This window comes from Aspergillus aculeatinus (assembly GCF_003184765.1).
Source record: "Aspergillus aculeatinus CBS 121060 unplaced genomic scaffold BO66scaffold_44, whole genome shotgun sequence".
In the NCBI taxonomy this organism is placed as follows: Eukaryota; Fungi; Ascomycota; class Eurotiomycetes; order Eurotiales; family Aspergillaceae; genus Aspergillus; species Aspergillus aculeatinus.
In genome coordinates this window covers 71,731-85,300 of record NW_020291513.1, presented here as the reverse complement: position 1 = coordinate 85,300, position 13,570 = coordinate 71,731, and the positions used below count along the sequence as shown (strand labels likewise).

Genomic DNA, 13,570 nt, shown 5'->3' with positions numbered 1-13,570 from the left:
ACCGCCACCACGAGAGCTTGCCCGATGAAGGTATCCACAATCGAAAGCTCAGGGTACCTACCATGTGGTTGAGGCGATAAGAGTCAGGGCTCTGAAGACGATATTGTCTCAATCCTAGGCCAGGTAGTGGGGCGCAGTCATGTTCGCACACCCCCTATGAAGCTCATTTGCCCTCGGCGACAAGCTGTGGCCTGACCAGACAGAAGCGAAGGCACTTTACTCCTCCCATGGTAGCTCAGCCTCGTAGCATTTCAAAGTCCCTTGTGACTTGCCAGCGCCAGGATGCGGCGATCGATCCTGCAGACACATATCCATTCTGCTCCGCTTCCCTTCTGCTTGATTGTACATTCCAAACCGTCAACAACAAAGCACCTCTTGTTCTGGAGAACACATTCTAGGACAGGGAACAAGCAATGAGCTTTCCCCAGATAGGTCTTGGAGATGTCATGACAGCCGTTACTACTGTCTGGACCATCTACAAAAATGTCAAAGAAGGACCCGCAAGTGCTTCTGCCGACTTTAACTCATTTCGGCAAGAATTCGGGGCCATAAAAGGGTTATTGGAGCAGATTCAAAAGACAAAGCAGCCGACCATCAAGGGCGAACGAGATTTGGGGGCCTTCTACAACCAGACGATTGACGAATGCGCAGGGTTCGTACATAAGCATCGGCAATTGACGCAGGGTGAAAATGCCTTGAAGGGTCGGCGTAGCAGCTTCGGCACCAAAGCAACCATCCTATTCGAGAAGGTTACCTGGCCACTAGAGCGTGACGAAGCGGAAAGGCTCCGACGAAAGCTCGAGAGATGTCTGAAAATTGCGACTTTGAAATCAAGTCAGGAAACGCGAGATGCGACGTTCGGGTTCATGAAGGCAACGGAGAATAATCAATTGGAGAATCTCGAGATGCTGAAGTCCATCAAGTACGTCTTTTCCCTGGATGGAGTGCAGTCATGACATAGCATGCTAATGCTTGAAAGAACCATGACATCACAGATTTCTTTACTTTTGAAGCGATGCATGCTCGACAGTTCGATGGAGACCAATGCCTTTGACGCTCATGACCCGAATCACCGTAGGAACAGACTGAGGCGAGCTCTGCTGGAGTCGGAGCATATGCTGAGTGCGATACCCGAGAACGACGACGTGCTCATCCAGGTGGATAGTCAAAAGTATCAAAGGGTTCTAGATCGCATCCGGGACATATCTGAGCGACTAGGCAATCTCACTAGGAGGCTCGACACTTACGACACCCATGGTCTCGCACAACGGTCCCGATCTGGTGGGCTTCCGCATACGGTCAATAGTGACGATAGCAATGCACTCGATGTCGCAGCTATATCGCGCTTCCTTCATCAAGTGAGCGACGATGTGCGCGATGCTTTGGGGATGGTGGGATACGGACACGATCTTGTGCCCAATCATGATCTTTATCAAAAAGATCAAGTCTCACCAAAATCACGCCACACCATCAACGACACGGCCGAGGAATGGGAACAGTTCCGACAATGGCTTGACTTTCAACTCGTTCACGCCTTCAATACGGACGCTCATGATTTGGGGCTTCACTCGCCAGGACTGTCTCACCCATTAAGTCCGAAGAAGTCGCCTTCTCCGGATGACCGCACATCAGGACCTATATCTCGTCAGAGGTCCACAGAGTCTGATCTGACCATTGGGTCTCCTCAGTCGGTGGTTTCTATGCTGATACCCGACAGAAGGATTTCATTGACAAGCCATCCGGTGCGACTGTACGTGCCCGCGTCAATCTGCTCTGCCTCCTTCTCGCTTTCTCCAGACCCAAACAGTCTCTGACTAACGTTCTTCCATTGTAGAGAATTTCTTGACCCAAACGTCCCAAACCGTGCGCTACACCGTCCCCTCATGTGTAACGTCGTTGCTTGCTTCAACACACAAACAAACGAGCCTGAGGCGATCGAAGCAGTTGATGTCCAAGACGGAGTCAGGGTCACTCAGACAGTCATCCGCGGATCATCCACGGTCAAGAGTTCCATGATCCCTTACGTTCCCAGCCAACGAGTCACTACAGCCCAGATCGGAGTCTGGTTTCAAGGCTCGCACAAGACAAAGATCGAAGACCACCATACAACCACGCGGTACCACATCTCCCCAATGTATCAACTCCAGGACATGAGTGGTACAGTCATTCTGAACGAGCTAAGGGTTGATCAGGCACCTAGACTAACCTTCACAGACTTTGAGTCCTTTCAAGAAGTTCTCCTCCGCCGGAAGGTCATTGCCTGTATCGACGTGCGAAAGATATCCATCAATGCGACAGACTGCCACTCCAACTCGGCAGAAGCAATCCGGATACTTGAAGATCCAATTTCAAAGGGCCTGTCGCTGCTGTACTTCGCTTCTTTTCCGGGCACTTCCCGGCGAGCGAGGTTCATGGACATACCCAGTATGTCAACAAGAGTGATGCGTGACTGTCTGAAGCCGGCTGATACGTTTCAGTGAGCGATCTTGGAGCGCCTGTCGCCAAGTCGAAGCAGGTCAAATTCGCATTTCAAGGCATCTCGCGGCGCGGCTCCATGGACAGCGCGACCAGTGTCCTCTCGCACGAGTCTAAGCATTCGGCCTCCACGTTAGGGTCCGCTCAACGCACCAAATGTCTCGAGCTGGAATTCTTTAATGAGAAAGGTTGGCTTCAATGCATTGTGGAACGAGGTAGATGAGCGCCTGCTGATACGCTTTTCAGACTGTGGCGCATTTCTCCGGGTGATCAAAGGCACCGAAGCTGGTTGAGGTCGGGTGGGAGCAGCCCGTGAGCAAGAACGACCAACCACGTTAGATTGTAGGGTCCTCAAATATACAACTGGATTCCGATGCAATCATCGGAGCTCAGAGCCAGCCCGCCCACACGAGGCCACGCTCTCTCTTCTGTGGAATGAACGAGTCAAACAGCCCCATATTTCCCCTCAAATTCGAGGGATCGGAGTGAAACAAGCTTTCGGAAGTTGGGGAGTCGATGAGGGGAAATCCCCCGCCCCATCGGATGCGCCCTTCTCTTGCCGTTGTTGACCGCTTCCGAAAGGACGGCAAACAGATCAAACAGGGCAAACGGGACAAATGTCGGATAGCGCCCGGCAGTTGAATGCGGGGAAGCCAATGAGTGAGAGGAAGAGGAATTGAGACAGCATCAGGTGGCTTGATGTTGTCTGGGGAAGCACTTCACATAGTATCAACATAGACATTGATCATAGTTGGTTTCAGACAACAAATTAATTACGCACAGAACAAGACATCACTTTTATTTATAGCATTCTTGATAATTCAATCCAGACTGATGTCACACTAGAAGTAAGAAGTAATTCTACATCTTCACAAACAGCCGCTATGCATAAACATTATAGAAATTAACAAAAGCTCAAAGCCACAAATCGCAACTATCTACATTACTACTGTACCTATATACATTGATATCATTCCATACACCCCCAGACCCCCCTACAAAGAAGCCTTACTCCCGCCAGCCACGGCCAACCGCCTTCCCAACTCCTGCTGCGCCTCGTCCACCATTTTCGCGACATCCACATTCGCAATCACCCCATTCCGGCGATTGATCTCCTCCTCAATCTTCTGGAAGTCCCGCCCCACGCCCTCGGCCCGCCACTCGTAGCAGTCCCCGATGAACCGCGAGCTGCGCACCAGCCACTGCGACCGCTCGCGGCGGCTGGCGTCGAAGGCGGCGAACGCCGCCGCCAGGTCGGCGTGGGTGCGCACGCGCTCGTCCTGCAGCAGCGTCGCCAGCACGGCGGTGTCCTCGATGCAGAAGCCGGCGCCCGCGCCGTGGTGCGGCGAGGTCGCGTGGGCGGCGTCGCCGGAGATCACGACCCGGCCTTTGTGGAAGGTTGGGACGGGGTGGTCGTTTAGGTCGAAGATGGCCCACTTTTTTGGTGTTAGCGCTGGTTTTATGTTTAAGGGGGTTGATGGGGAATAGGGATGAGTTGTAGGACTAGGGGTAAAGGGGGAGGGTGTGGGTACGCACCACGCTGAGATCGGATTCAGTCAGCTTGAGCAGGTTGATCACGTTCGGGCCGAAGCCTTCGAAGTCCTTCAGGGCCTCTTCGCGGGTGCCCTGCCGGGTGAGTTGGGGGTACTCGGCCCAGTCGGCGGGGTTGGTGTGGAAGGCGACGATGTTGAGCGTCTTGCCGCCGTTGACGGGGAAGGTGAGCATGTGGCCGCCGGGGCCCATCTATCATTCTATGTCAGCATTCGCGAGACTTCAAGAACAGAAAGCACTTGGAGACGACATGGATAGTCCAAGGCATCTAGGACAACTCACATGCATACACGAATTCGAAGCCAGCTCCTCCCCAATGGCCTCGACCGCCTTCTCCATCGGCACCAACCCGCGATAGGCGTACTTGTGCGTGTACGAGGGCTTCGCGGACGGATGGTCGGCGCCGACGATGATCTGGCGCACCTGGGACTTGATGCCATCGCAGCCGATGACCACGTCGGCCTCTTCCTCGGACCCGTCTGCGAACTTGAGGATGAGCTTGCCGTCGCGGAGGCGCTCGTGGATGTCCTCCAGCCGGCGCTTGAAGCGGCAGATCTCCTGCGGCACGAGCTTGATCAGCTCATCCAAAAAGTGCGCGCGGTGCACGCCGTTCTGGCCCAGGCTGTTGGAGATGGTGAACTCGATGTCCTGGCGGCGCTGGTCGGCGCCCGTCTCGTCCGCGCCCTTGCTGTAGTTGTAGCCGTCCAGGTAGTCGAACCAGACCTTCTGCTTGGACGGCCACAGGTTGCGCGTGCACACCTTCTCGAAGGCGCTGTAGATGCCGTCGTGGCAGAACTTCATCGCCTGCACCGCGTTTGGGCTGAACGAGACCCCCGCGCCGACTTCGGAGAAGGCGTGCGCTTGCTCGTAGATGGTCACGGAGATGTTGCGGTGGTGCAGCGCGATGGCCAGGGTCACGCCGGCGATGCCGCCGCCGACAATGGCGACGTGGAAGTTTTTCTTGGGGGTCGACATTGGGGTCGTTGGGTCTGTGGGTTGGGAGTGGTGGTGAAACAGTGGTTTGTTGGTGCGGTTGCTGTTGTTGGGTGAATAGGGCGGGCGATTCAGTTTCGTAGCGTTGACACAGGGACTGAGAAGTGTTTGGATGCGATTGACTTGGTGTCTTGGGTTGGGACTACGAACGGGCCTTTTTATCTATCAGGCCAAGTTGGCTACTAACCCACCACCTCCCCCAAACCAACGATGTCATCGTGGGTGAAGCGTGGAGGTTCGGTCGGATCAGACCCAGCGACGGTCGGTTCCAGAGTTCTGGGGCCTCGAGCCCCATCGGATGATCCCCGTGGAACCTTCGGACACGGTTAGACGGCACCTACACTGCCTAGCCGATGCTCAGATATGAGGCTAAGGGGCTGAGAGGGGTGATTAGCAGGAACCGTTATGGTAGTCCAGACCGTTGGCCGCAGATTAACATGTCGAGATACAACATGTAGAGTATTGGAGGATGCGGACATGATGACCGCACAAAAGTGTGCCCTGACCTCCTTGAGCGGGGACTAAGCCGACGTTTCCGGGGGATTTCCGCATCCGAAAGACTTGCTGATTGTGCTATGTGTATATTTGAGCCCTTATGAGCCCTTATGAGCCCTTATAACCAACACGGAATGATTTACAGCCAGTTGACAGTTCCCGTTCAGACGTGCTGAAGGCAGGGATCATTCGGATGCGCGTCGTTGAAAAGAGCCGTTAATAGTTGACACTTCACGGGATGCAGCGCTGCCGTGCGGCAGTTGTCCCGCACACCAAGCGTGTTCTCGGATATCGACGTCATCGGGACTTCGGGACTGGGGAAACGGGCAATCGTACTATCTATCGGAGGCTGCATTCTCTGTTTGAAATCTCCCGATGCGTAGGTTGCATGGGCTCATTGCTCATAGACTTGCGATATACTGGGTATAAGTCCCGACCTCTGTTGTGTAACAGTTGAGTGCATTGCCGACAGCCGAAATTGGACATGATACTCTACAGTGAAGCTGTCCGTACAGTACGTACTAAGACACAACTATCATGTGGTGAGATTTGAGACAAGACAGGCAGGCAAGGAGGTTGGGAGGGAGCTCACTATGATCCAATACGTACACGAGCATACCCCGGATTGACACACAGCTCCCCATGGCCAAGACTCAAACCACACGGTGTGTAGCGAGCCTTAAGGCCGCCAAGCCCATGGATGGCATCCTTTCCGTTCCAGTTCTTTTTTGGCTCGTGACCGCTTCACACAGTGTGTGTGCTTACTACTACAGTACGGCTAAGCAAGAGTGCCGGTACGGCAACTTAACCAACAGGCTGCGCAGCCCAGCCGAAGTGGGGGAACTCCAAATCAATCAACCCGATTTAATCAATGACTGCCCAGACTTTACTGTGTACTCCGTAGTAGTTACCTTAACTATCGCATTCGCCCGAGAGTCAGTGGACGGGAAAAAAAGTCTTCTGATTGAAAGTTCCCTGAAATCCTGCCTTTCCATTGGATACCAGCCAGGTTTTCCCCATCAAATTGCCCTGCCAATCATGCTGCTTTTCTTACCTGCACCTTGCCCGGAGAGGCAACTGACCAGATGCGACCTGCCCTGCAGTGCCTGCAGTTGTCTCTGTGTCTTTCTTCCAGTTCGAGAAGGTCAGCACCGTGGGATATTTCGACGCCACCATGCAGGTTGCTCGCTGGAGGTACAGTACTCGGTACGGAGTACTTGCTCGTCTTTTGCTGACTGGTAGTGACGCATAGATTTCCTGCGAGGGAGTATCATCCTGCACACAACTCCTGAATTCGCATTCGCTGCGTTCTCTGCAAGCATGCAAGGATCGGGGGGGGTCCAGCAGAACCTCATCCGACCGCCCATGCGACGCAAACCAGAACCAGCTGCCTTGCCAGTCCCACGTAATCCTTAACCTTACCCTTTGAAGCTCGGTAGTGCTCTCGTTTTAGCGGCGATCAGTGCGCCCCTCACCCAATGCTTTTTGTGCGGGCTGACAATTGCATTGCTTTTCCAAGAATAGCTCTTCCTATCGCAATACAACACAAGTGTAGATGGTGATGTCGGTGTGAACCGAGGAGGATGGATCTGCTTGCAAATTCCTACGTGTAGGCTGTGCTGCTAATAGAGCATAGCTAACATCAACGACAACGACGACAAATACTGCTACATACTGGTAGTATATATAAGATTAGGTGTCGTATGCTTCTGAGCTCCCGAATCGTGACTAGACGGCCTGCCACATCGATCAAGGTCTTACTCCGACCGACTATGTCCAAGCTAAGCAAGCCCCCTACCCCTCATACTATCATCTCCTCATGTTCCATTTCTTAATGATGGAAGAATTGATTACCCGCCTGTGTCAACTGTCCACAGTATCGGACTAAGGCAAGACCGAACAACAGAACCAGGAAGGCCATTCAGGGATCAACTGAAGGACAAGACCTGTTTTTATGTGTACTCCTGGGTGTCTATGCACTCTTCCAATGATTCCTGTAGCAGTAGCACCAGTAGCTCCGTCGCACCCAGCGAACCGACACGGGAAATACACAGTTAAACCCGTTTTTTTTTTCGCTTAAATGACGAATTGGGCATGTATTCCCAACCTCCACTTCCACCGAGGCAGATTGCGATAGTTTAGTGTGAGTCCAAAGGGAGGAAGCCGGGGGGACCGCTACTTTTCTCGGCCGTTGAACTTGTCCCTTGACCGTAGTCAATTGTGCACAAGCACAAGTACTGAACATGTATAGCGTACGTGGAAGGAAGTACTCATAAGTCCTACCCTGTATGTATGTATATGTTTTTCCGAGGAGGGACACATTTCGGACCTTTCCACGTAGTTGCTCACGTTATCCTCCCCCAAAAGCCCAGGGGGGGCAACAACCCCCTGCATCCATGGGATCAGCCAGAAGTGGTGGCCATTTTGTGTTTCGAGAAGAACGAAAATTTTTCATCCTTCATCTTTTGCTTGTGTTTGTTTCTCTCTTTTTTTTTTCACTGGGCTAAGGTACCGTTTCGAGAGCCCCACTGAGACGGGAATAAGGAACTGGAGTGGCGTTCGAGCTAAACTGGGTTTGCCACTACCTACATCTTTTGTCTCGTCTTAAACCGTTTCGGTCTTAGGCAGCTACCAGACAAAGCTCGTAGCTGGGTGAGCTTCTGGGTTGAGGTGCATGGGAAGCTCACCTTACTAGATTACCCTCCCCTGGGGAGCTTCGGGGAGGGGGAAGGGGGGTGTGGGTGGTAAGCTGGTTTTAGTGTTGGGGGGGAAAGAGCGGAAGCCTGGAAGGAATGGATAATGGATGTGTGTGGGAGGGCCATGGAGGGGGAGAGAGGGGAACTTACCTAGGATGAAAGAAGGAGGGGAGATGTGATTGATTGGATTGATTCAGCCTGCGAGGGGAGGGGTAAAAGTACTCCAGGCTAAGGTTGCAGCACATGGCCTTTTTTAGCCTATCGGTTCACCATTTGATCCTTTACCCAACCACGCGGTGCTTTTCCTTTTAGTACACCTAACTACCACCTAGTAGTACATACTGCTACTAAGGAACTACCTAGTACCCTGTACTGTAGGGTTACCTCTGACTACACTTGACTTGAACGGGAGTTCTCCGTGGAAGTCAGAGGGAATCTTCTGTAACCCCTACCCCCATGGAATGTCGACTAGATACCTTATCCGTGGTTGGTGACCTCGATAAGATTACTCTCTCTTTCCCCCGTGGTTCCAGAATCCCGAGTTACGCTCTTTGCCCAGTGGTCCAGAGCTGAGCTGGGTTATGCAGCAGCTGTCGTAAACCCCAAGAATGTGAGGAGGGGGGGTTCCACCGGCATTCCCGAATTGCTGGTCGGCGATTACTGTTCTGTACCGTACCGTATGCTGGTTTCCGCTCGACCCGTTCCAAGTAACCGGGCCGTCGACCGACGATGGCTGGTGGAATTTTTAGACCAGCTGGACAAAGTCATGGCTCTTCAATAATCTCTTCGCTTCAAAACTGTAAAAGGAGAAAGTAAAAACATTGGGGCTGGATCGCACGGATCACGACTGGTGAGTTAGTGCTTCTGCGACTCACCTGAACATATGAAGTATATGTCTGGTGCCAACTGCCAATGCTTGAAAATGGGCAGAATCGGAACGGCAGAGGCCATTCAGAGGGGTTCCTGCCGCTCATCCTTGAGCTCCGGTACGGTCAGGTAATGGTCACGAAGACCGAGGCTGAGCTACAAGAAAAGTCTAAGTGTCACATCACCACACATACACTATCAGGCAGGTAAAGGCCTTCCCGGCTCGACTCGACTCGACTCGGCTCATACTTATCAAAGAACAACTGCTCCTCTTTGTTTGCCGCTACAGTAGCAAAAAAAAAAAAAAAACAATAGTTAAGGAGAAGGTCGAAACTTCGGATCGAGCATCCCAGCTCGAAACTGGTAATTTTCGCGACATGAGAGACAGAAACTTCATCCTCCCCGTCTTTCCCCCATCCATCCATGTCGTGCGTGCGGATATCGCGCTGTCCCACATTTAGCTTAGCTGCGACAGCAACACTTATCGATAGGCGCTATCGGCATCAGATACCCTCTGGCGTCCAGCTAGTCTCGGACGGGGAGGAAATCGTAATACATAGTACTCAGTACCAGGATCGTTGTTGGCACATGCTGTACGACCGGCATTACCAGGACGATAATAATGAAACAAGATTAATGCCTCATCAGGGGATTGCTCGGATGAGATTCCAGTCAGCTAGTCAGACTACTATAGGAGAAGTGATGCCGCCGAGCTGCTACCGTAGTATGAGGAAGGAAGCTTCCTGCTTATCCAGCTGGAGCTTTTTTATCGTAGTTCCCACTTTAAACCTCGCCCAGCAGCAGCAGCAGCAGCAGCAGCTTTCTATGGAGTATGGATGTGTCTTGGTTTGCTATAAGCTAGACATAATTCAGAAACAACACATCAGGTAGTGACTAGTATATGAATGATTTCTTCTGAGTTCTCTTTCACCTCTCTCTTTCTCTTCTGGATTTCTCCTTCTCTTATTTCTCTTTCTTTCTTATGATTATCCTTCCCCCGGTCCGGAACTCGAATGCTTATCGTGCCACGGACTGAGCATTTGTGAGACGCTTATCCCACCTTTATCGAGGGTTTGACAACAAATCCACCGAAAGGGAACCTTCTTTGTTCCACTTATCGCCGGCTCCGTGGGTTTTCTGGATTGTTCATTAATCCTGGACAACCACCCTCTCGGCGAACACAAGCGCTCTGTGAGCCACGCGGTCGGAGAAACCAGCATTGCGCCCATTGCAAGCACTGCTTTGCTCTGCTAGCTAGGTAACTAGGTAGCTACCTAGTAGCTAGCAAAGCATTTGCCAGCTGTTTCGCCTGTTCAATTTAGCTTTTTATTACTTACTGTACGTATGATTACTGACTGTACCACTGCAATACCCTCCGTTTCCACTTTTTTCGCCTTTCCTTCTCAATTTTCGTTTTCTTTTTTTCTACTTCTTTTTTCCAATTTCTTTTTTGGACTCTTTCTCCTTTTGCTTAAAGTGGATATTTGCTCTCCCCCAATCCTTTGCCTGTCAATTGTCCAGATTGTGTGCCACTAGCCTGCTTTCGGCCTAGTGGATAAGTGAAGCTCCTTGACTTTCTCCCCCCTCCACTGCCACTGCTTGTTAGTGCTGCTTCCAATACTTACTACCTTACCTGCTTGCCTATTACTACTACTACTACTACTGCTACTGCTTTTTCCATCATTTCCTTCTTCTTCTTGCTGCTGCTGCTGCTCTATGAGAGATTGATTGCATCAGTTTCTACCCCCATTCTCCGTTGCTCCAGTTATCAGTGCTACTTACTGGTCTTGGAAATAGAAGCTAGATCAAGTGGTAGTCTAGCAGGGCGTCCGCTTGGCCATTACTCATACTGTTGCAATACTCTTTTTTCTTTCTTTCGCCGCCCTCCGTTGTTCTCTTTCTTCCATCATCCCGTTTCGCCTCTCCAGTTGACTAGACTTGCTCGAGCTTCTTCTGCGAACAATCTGCTGGTGTTATTCTTTGGTCGCAGCAACTTATGTCGCCTTGCGGAGATCTTCCAGATTGAATTGACATTGCCCTGAAAATCACAGCCTGTGTGCCTTGCCTGGTGTGTGCTGGTGCTTGATTCTCCCCTTCCGACCAACCCACCCCACGCCGCCGCCGCCCGAAACGGATCCATGCAGACCATGCCGCCCCGATCATCTTTAACCAGTTCGTTCTCCGTCACTGACGCCAACAACGAAGTGGTTTGCCCTCTGAAAAACAATGATGGTTCCAATTGTCGCAAGAGATGCCTGGGGGTGAGTTTTCCCATTCGTCCAGCTCTTTGTGTTCTTCGTCGCCATGCTTCCTCGCTCTCCCCGCCGATCGGGGCCCCACTTTTTTTCATGCAGTGGGCAGCAAGCGCCATGCAAACTGAGGAGGGGCAGCTGCTGCGAAGTTCGAGTAACAGGGACGAGCTGGGATAAATGAAGACTGCTATGGCCGCACCTAACCGGTTATTCTTCGCACAGGAAAAACGCTATCGCTCCATGCAGGAGCACATTCGCCGTGCTCACCCCAACCATTACATTCCGAAGCTCCCGGCTACCGAGGAGAGCTTTATCTTGATGGTCACAACCCCACCAGACCAGCGTGCTCACCTGTCCCCCCCGAAACCCGCTCCTTCTCGACGACGCAATGGTTGGTTGATATCCTTGGGTACATTGGGGATACTCAGCAGCTGACTGGGAAGTAGATCTGGCTGATCGCGACATTTATGTTGCCGATGCTGGCTCCCCCGCAACCCCGCGGGGTATCGATGAAGCCCATCCGGCTACCGCTACCGCAGCCGTCGCCTTGGCTCAATTGCACCACAACCGCTTAGCATCTGACTGGGACACAGACATGGTATGCTATACAGACTGCTCGTTTGCCGGATTAAGCAGGGAGAAAAAGCGGTTGCGAAAAATCAGACATTGACTGGTCCGCCTCAGGAAACCCAATCGGACAATGACCGGGACCGGATCCGCTCCGTCGAATTGCCGTCACTGCGCGAGCATTTCAAACAAGAGTCATTGCCTCCGTTCCCCGCGGCTCGCCCTCGAGAGCTTTTGCCTTCCATTCTGACCCACTCGCCGCCCGGGCGCTCTTCAACGTTGCCTCCAATCCAACGCAGAGACAAGCTGCCTCGGTCTCGCAAGTCGTCGATCTCTGGGGCACGCAAGCCGAAATACGAGCGCACTAAATCGAAGGAATATGGACGACGTCCGAGTCTAGGAGATCGCAAGGCGCTCTCTGCCGAGCCACAAACTGCAGCCTGGGCGCAGGGCAAGCGTTGGGAGGACCTCATCGAGGCAGCTACCTCTGCCACAGAAGCAGACGACGAACACCAGTCTGATGTAAGTCGGGTTTGGGATTCTCTCAGGTTACCTTTCTCACACCTACTAGGTCGGCCGGTCGCCTACGATGCCCCCGCTCATCTCCAATATCACCTCGGCTCCTGCGGGCAGCAACCGCTCTTCGCTACCCCCTGCATTCCAAACCCCCACTGGACTACCCCCACCTGCACCCTACCGGCCCTTCCCCCACCCCTTCGCGTCGCCCATGCACAAGTCCATGACCCCGCCTCCGTTTGATCGCAACCGCGACAGTGACTTGGAGCCATTTCCGTCCATCGAGTCGTCAATTGACTCGGCTTCGTCGACGTCGGGCAAGAATCATTCCTTCTCCAGTCACCTTGCGCCTTCGATCAATTCGGATTCCAGCCCAGTGTTGAATATGTTCCCGTCGGCGTCGCAACGGCAGCACCATCGGTTCTCCAATCCCACCCCGGCCTCTTACCGTAGTAAAGAGATTCAGATCTACTGTGCTAGCTGTAAGCGGCCTTGGGCATTGAGCGAATGCTATGCCTGCACGGAATGTATTTGCGGAGTCTGCCGGGAGTGTGTTGGGATGTTCATCAGCAGTCCCCCTGCGTCCTTCCGGAATGTGACGTCCAGCCCGGGCAGCGCCATGTCGCATGGGCCGACCAGCTATCCTAACCACACCCGCGGCTGTCCTCGATGTCGCACGGTCGGAGGCAAATGGAAAGCCTTCCAACTTGATTTTAGGTAACCTCTTCATGATTCGAATCGGCGCCGCAGCTTGCGCTCTTTTGACAGCTTTATGTTTTACGGATGTTACGAATAATGGCTTTTTGAGGGTTCGTTGAAACTCATATTACGGTACAATGACATGACTATCAAGGCACAAGAATGACCCTGCATGCGGTCAACGACTACATGAATTGCCCTTGAACTGCTGAAAATATACTTCCCCAGCCAAGGAACGGCCTGGCCAATGATCCACCTCACGGCTGCTCCCAGGAAACCCTTAACGAAAAGCTGGACTTTTTTGTTCTATAGTTGGTACAATCACGCTGGGCGCTTTATATACACCACGGTGGAACTTTTGATGTTTTCATGCCAAGTTTAACATGATTGTCTTTCTATACTATTGGCGTTTGTTACCTGGATACAATTTTTCGATGATATATTTGGACAATGATATAA

The 13,570-nt window shown here is 52.4% G+C and overlaps 4 protein-coding genes across 4 annotated transcripts; 3 read left to right on the top strand and 1 right to left on the bottom strand.

The window, feature by feature from the left end:
* The first annotated feature begins 311 nt into the window (after positions 1-311).
* BO66DRAFT_473592 (uncharacterized protein) lies at positions 312-3,187 on the top strand. The gene is made up of 6 exons (XM_025653067.1): positions 312-922; positions 980-1,750; positions 1,835-2,157; positions 2,215-2,424; positions 2,478-2,663; positions 2,722-3,187. Exons 1-6 carry the CDS (start codon positions 414-416, stop codon positions 2,766-2,768), a joined length of 2,046 nt encoding a protein of 681 aa, XP_025500974.1. The 5' UTR covers positions 312-413; the 3' UTR covers positions 2,769-3,187.
* A 283-nt stretch (positions 3,188-3,470) lies between these two features.
* On the bottom strand, positions 3,471-5,001 carry BO66DRAFT_404055 (salicylate hydroxylase; the record flags this gene model as incomplete). Its single annotated transcript, XM_025648913.1, has 3 exons — positions 3,471-3,911; positions 4,012-4,218; positions 4,309-5,001. 3 exons carry the CDS (start codon positions 4,999-5,001, stop codon positions 3,471-3,473), a joined length of 1,341 nt encoding a protein of 446 aa, XP_025500973.1.
* A 1,468-nt stretch (positions 5,002-6,469) lies between these two features.
* On the top strand, positions 6,470-6,967 carry BO66DRAFT_393946 (uncharacterized protein). Its single transcript, XM_025647870.1, has 2 exons — positions 6,470-6,708; positions 6,767-6,967. The coding sequence occupies exons 1-2, from the start codon at positions 6,600-6,602 to the stop codon at positions 6,928-6,930; spliced, it is 273 nt and encodes a 90-aa protein (XP_025500972.1). The 5' UTR covers positions 6,470-6,599; the 3' UTR covers positions 6,931-6,967.
* A 4,135-nt stretch (positions 6,968-11,102) lies between these two features.
* Positions 11,103-13,314, top strand: rfeD (putative transcription factor RfeD). Its single transcript, XM_025642208.1, has 5 exons — positions 11,103-11,338; positions 11,552-11,720; positions 11,776-11,927; positions 12,014-12,418; positions 12,468-13,314. The coding sequence occupies exons 1-5, from the start codon at positions 11,216-11,218 to the stop codon at positions 13,131-13,133; spliced, it is 1,515 nt and encodes a 504-aa protein (XP_025500971.1). The 5' UTR covers positions 11,103-11,215; the 3' UTR covers positions 13,134-13,314.
* The last annotated feature ends 256 nt before the right edge of the window (positions 13,315-13,570 follow it).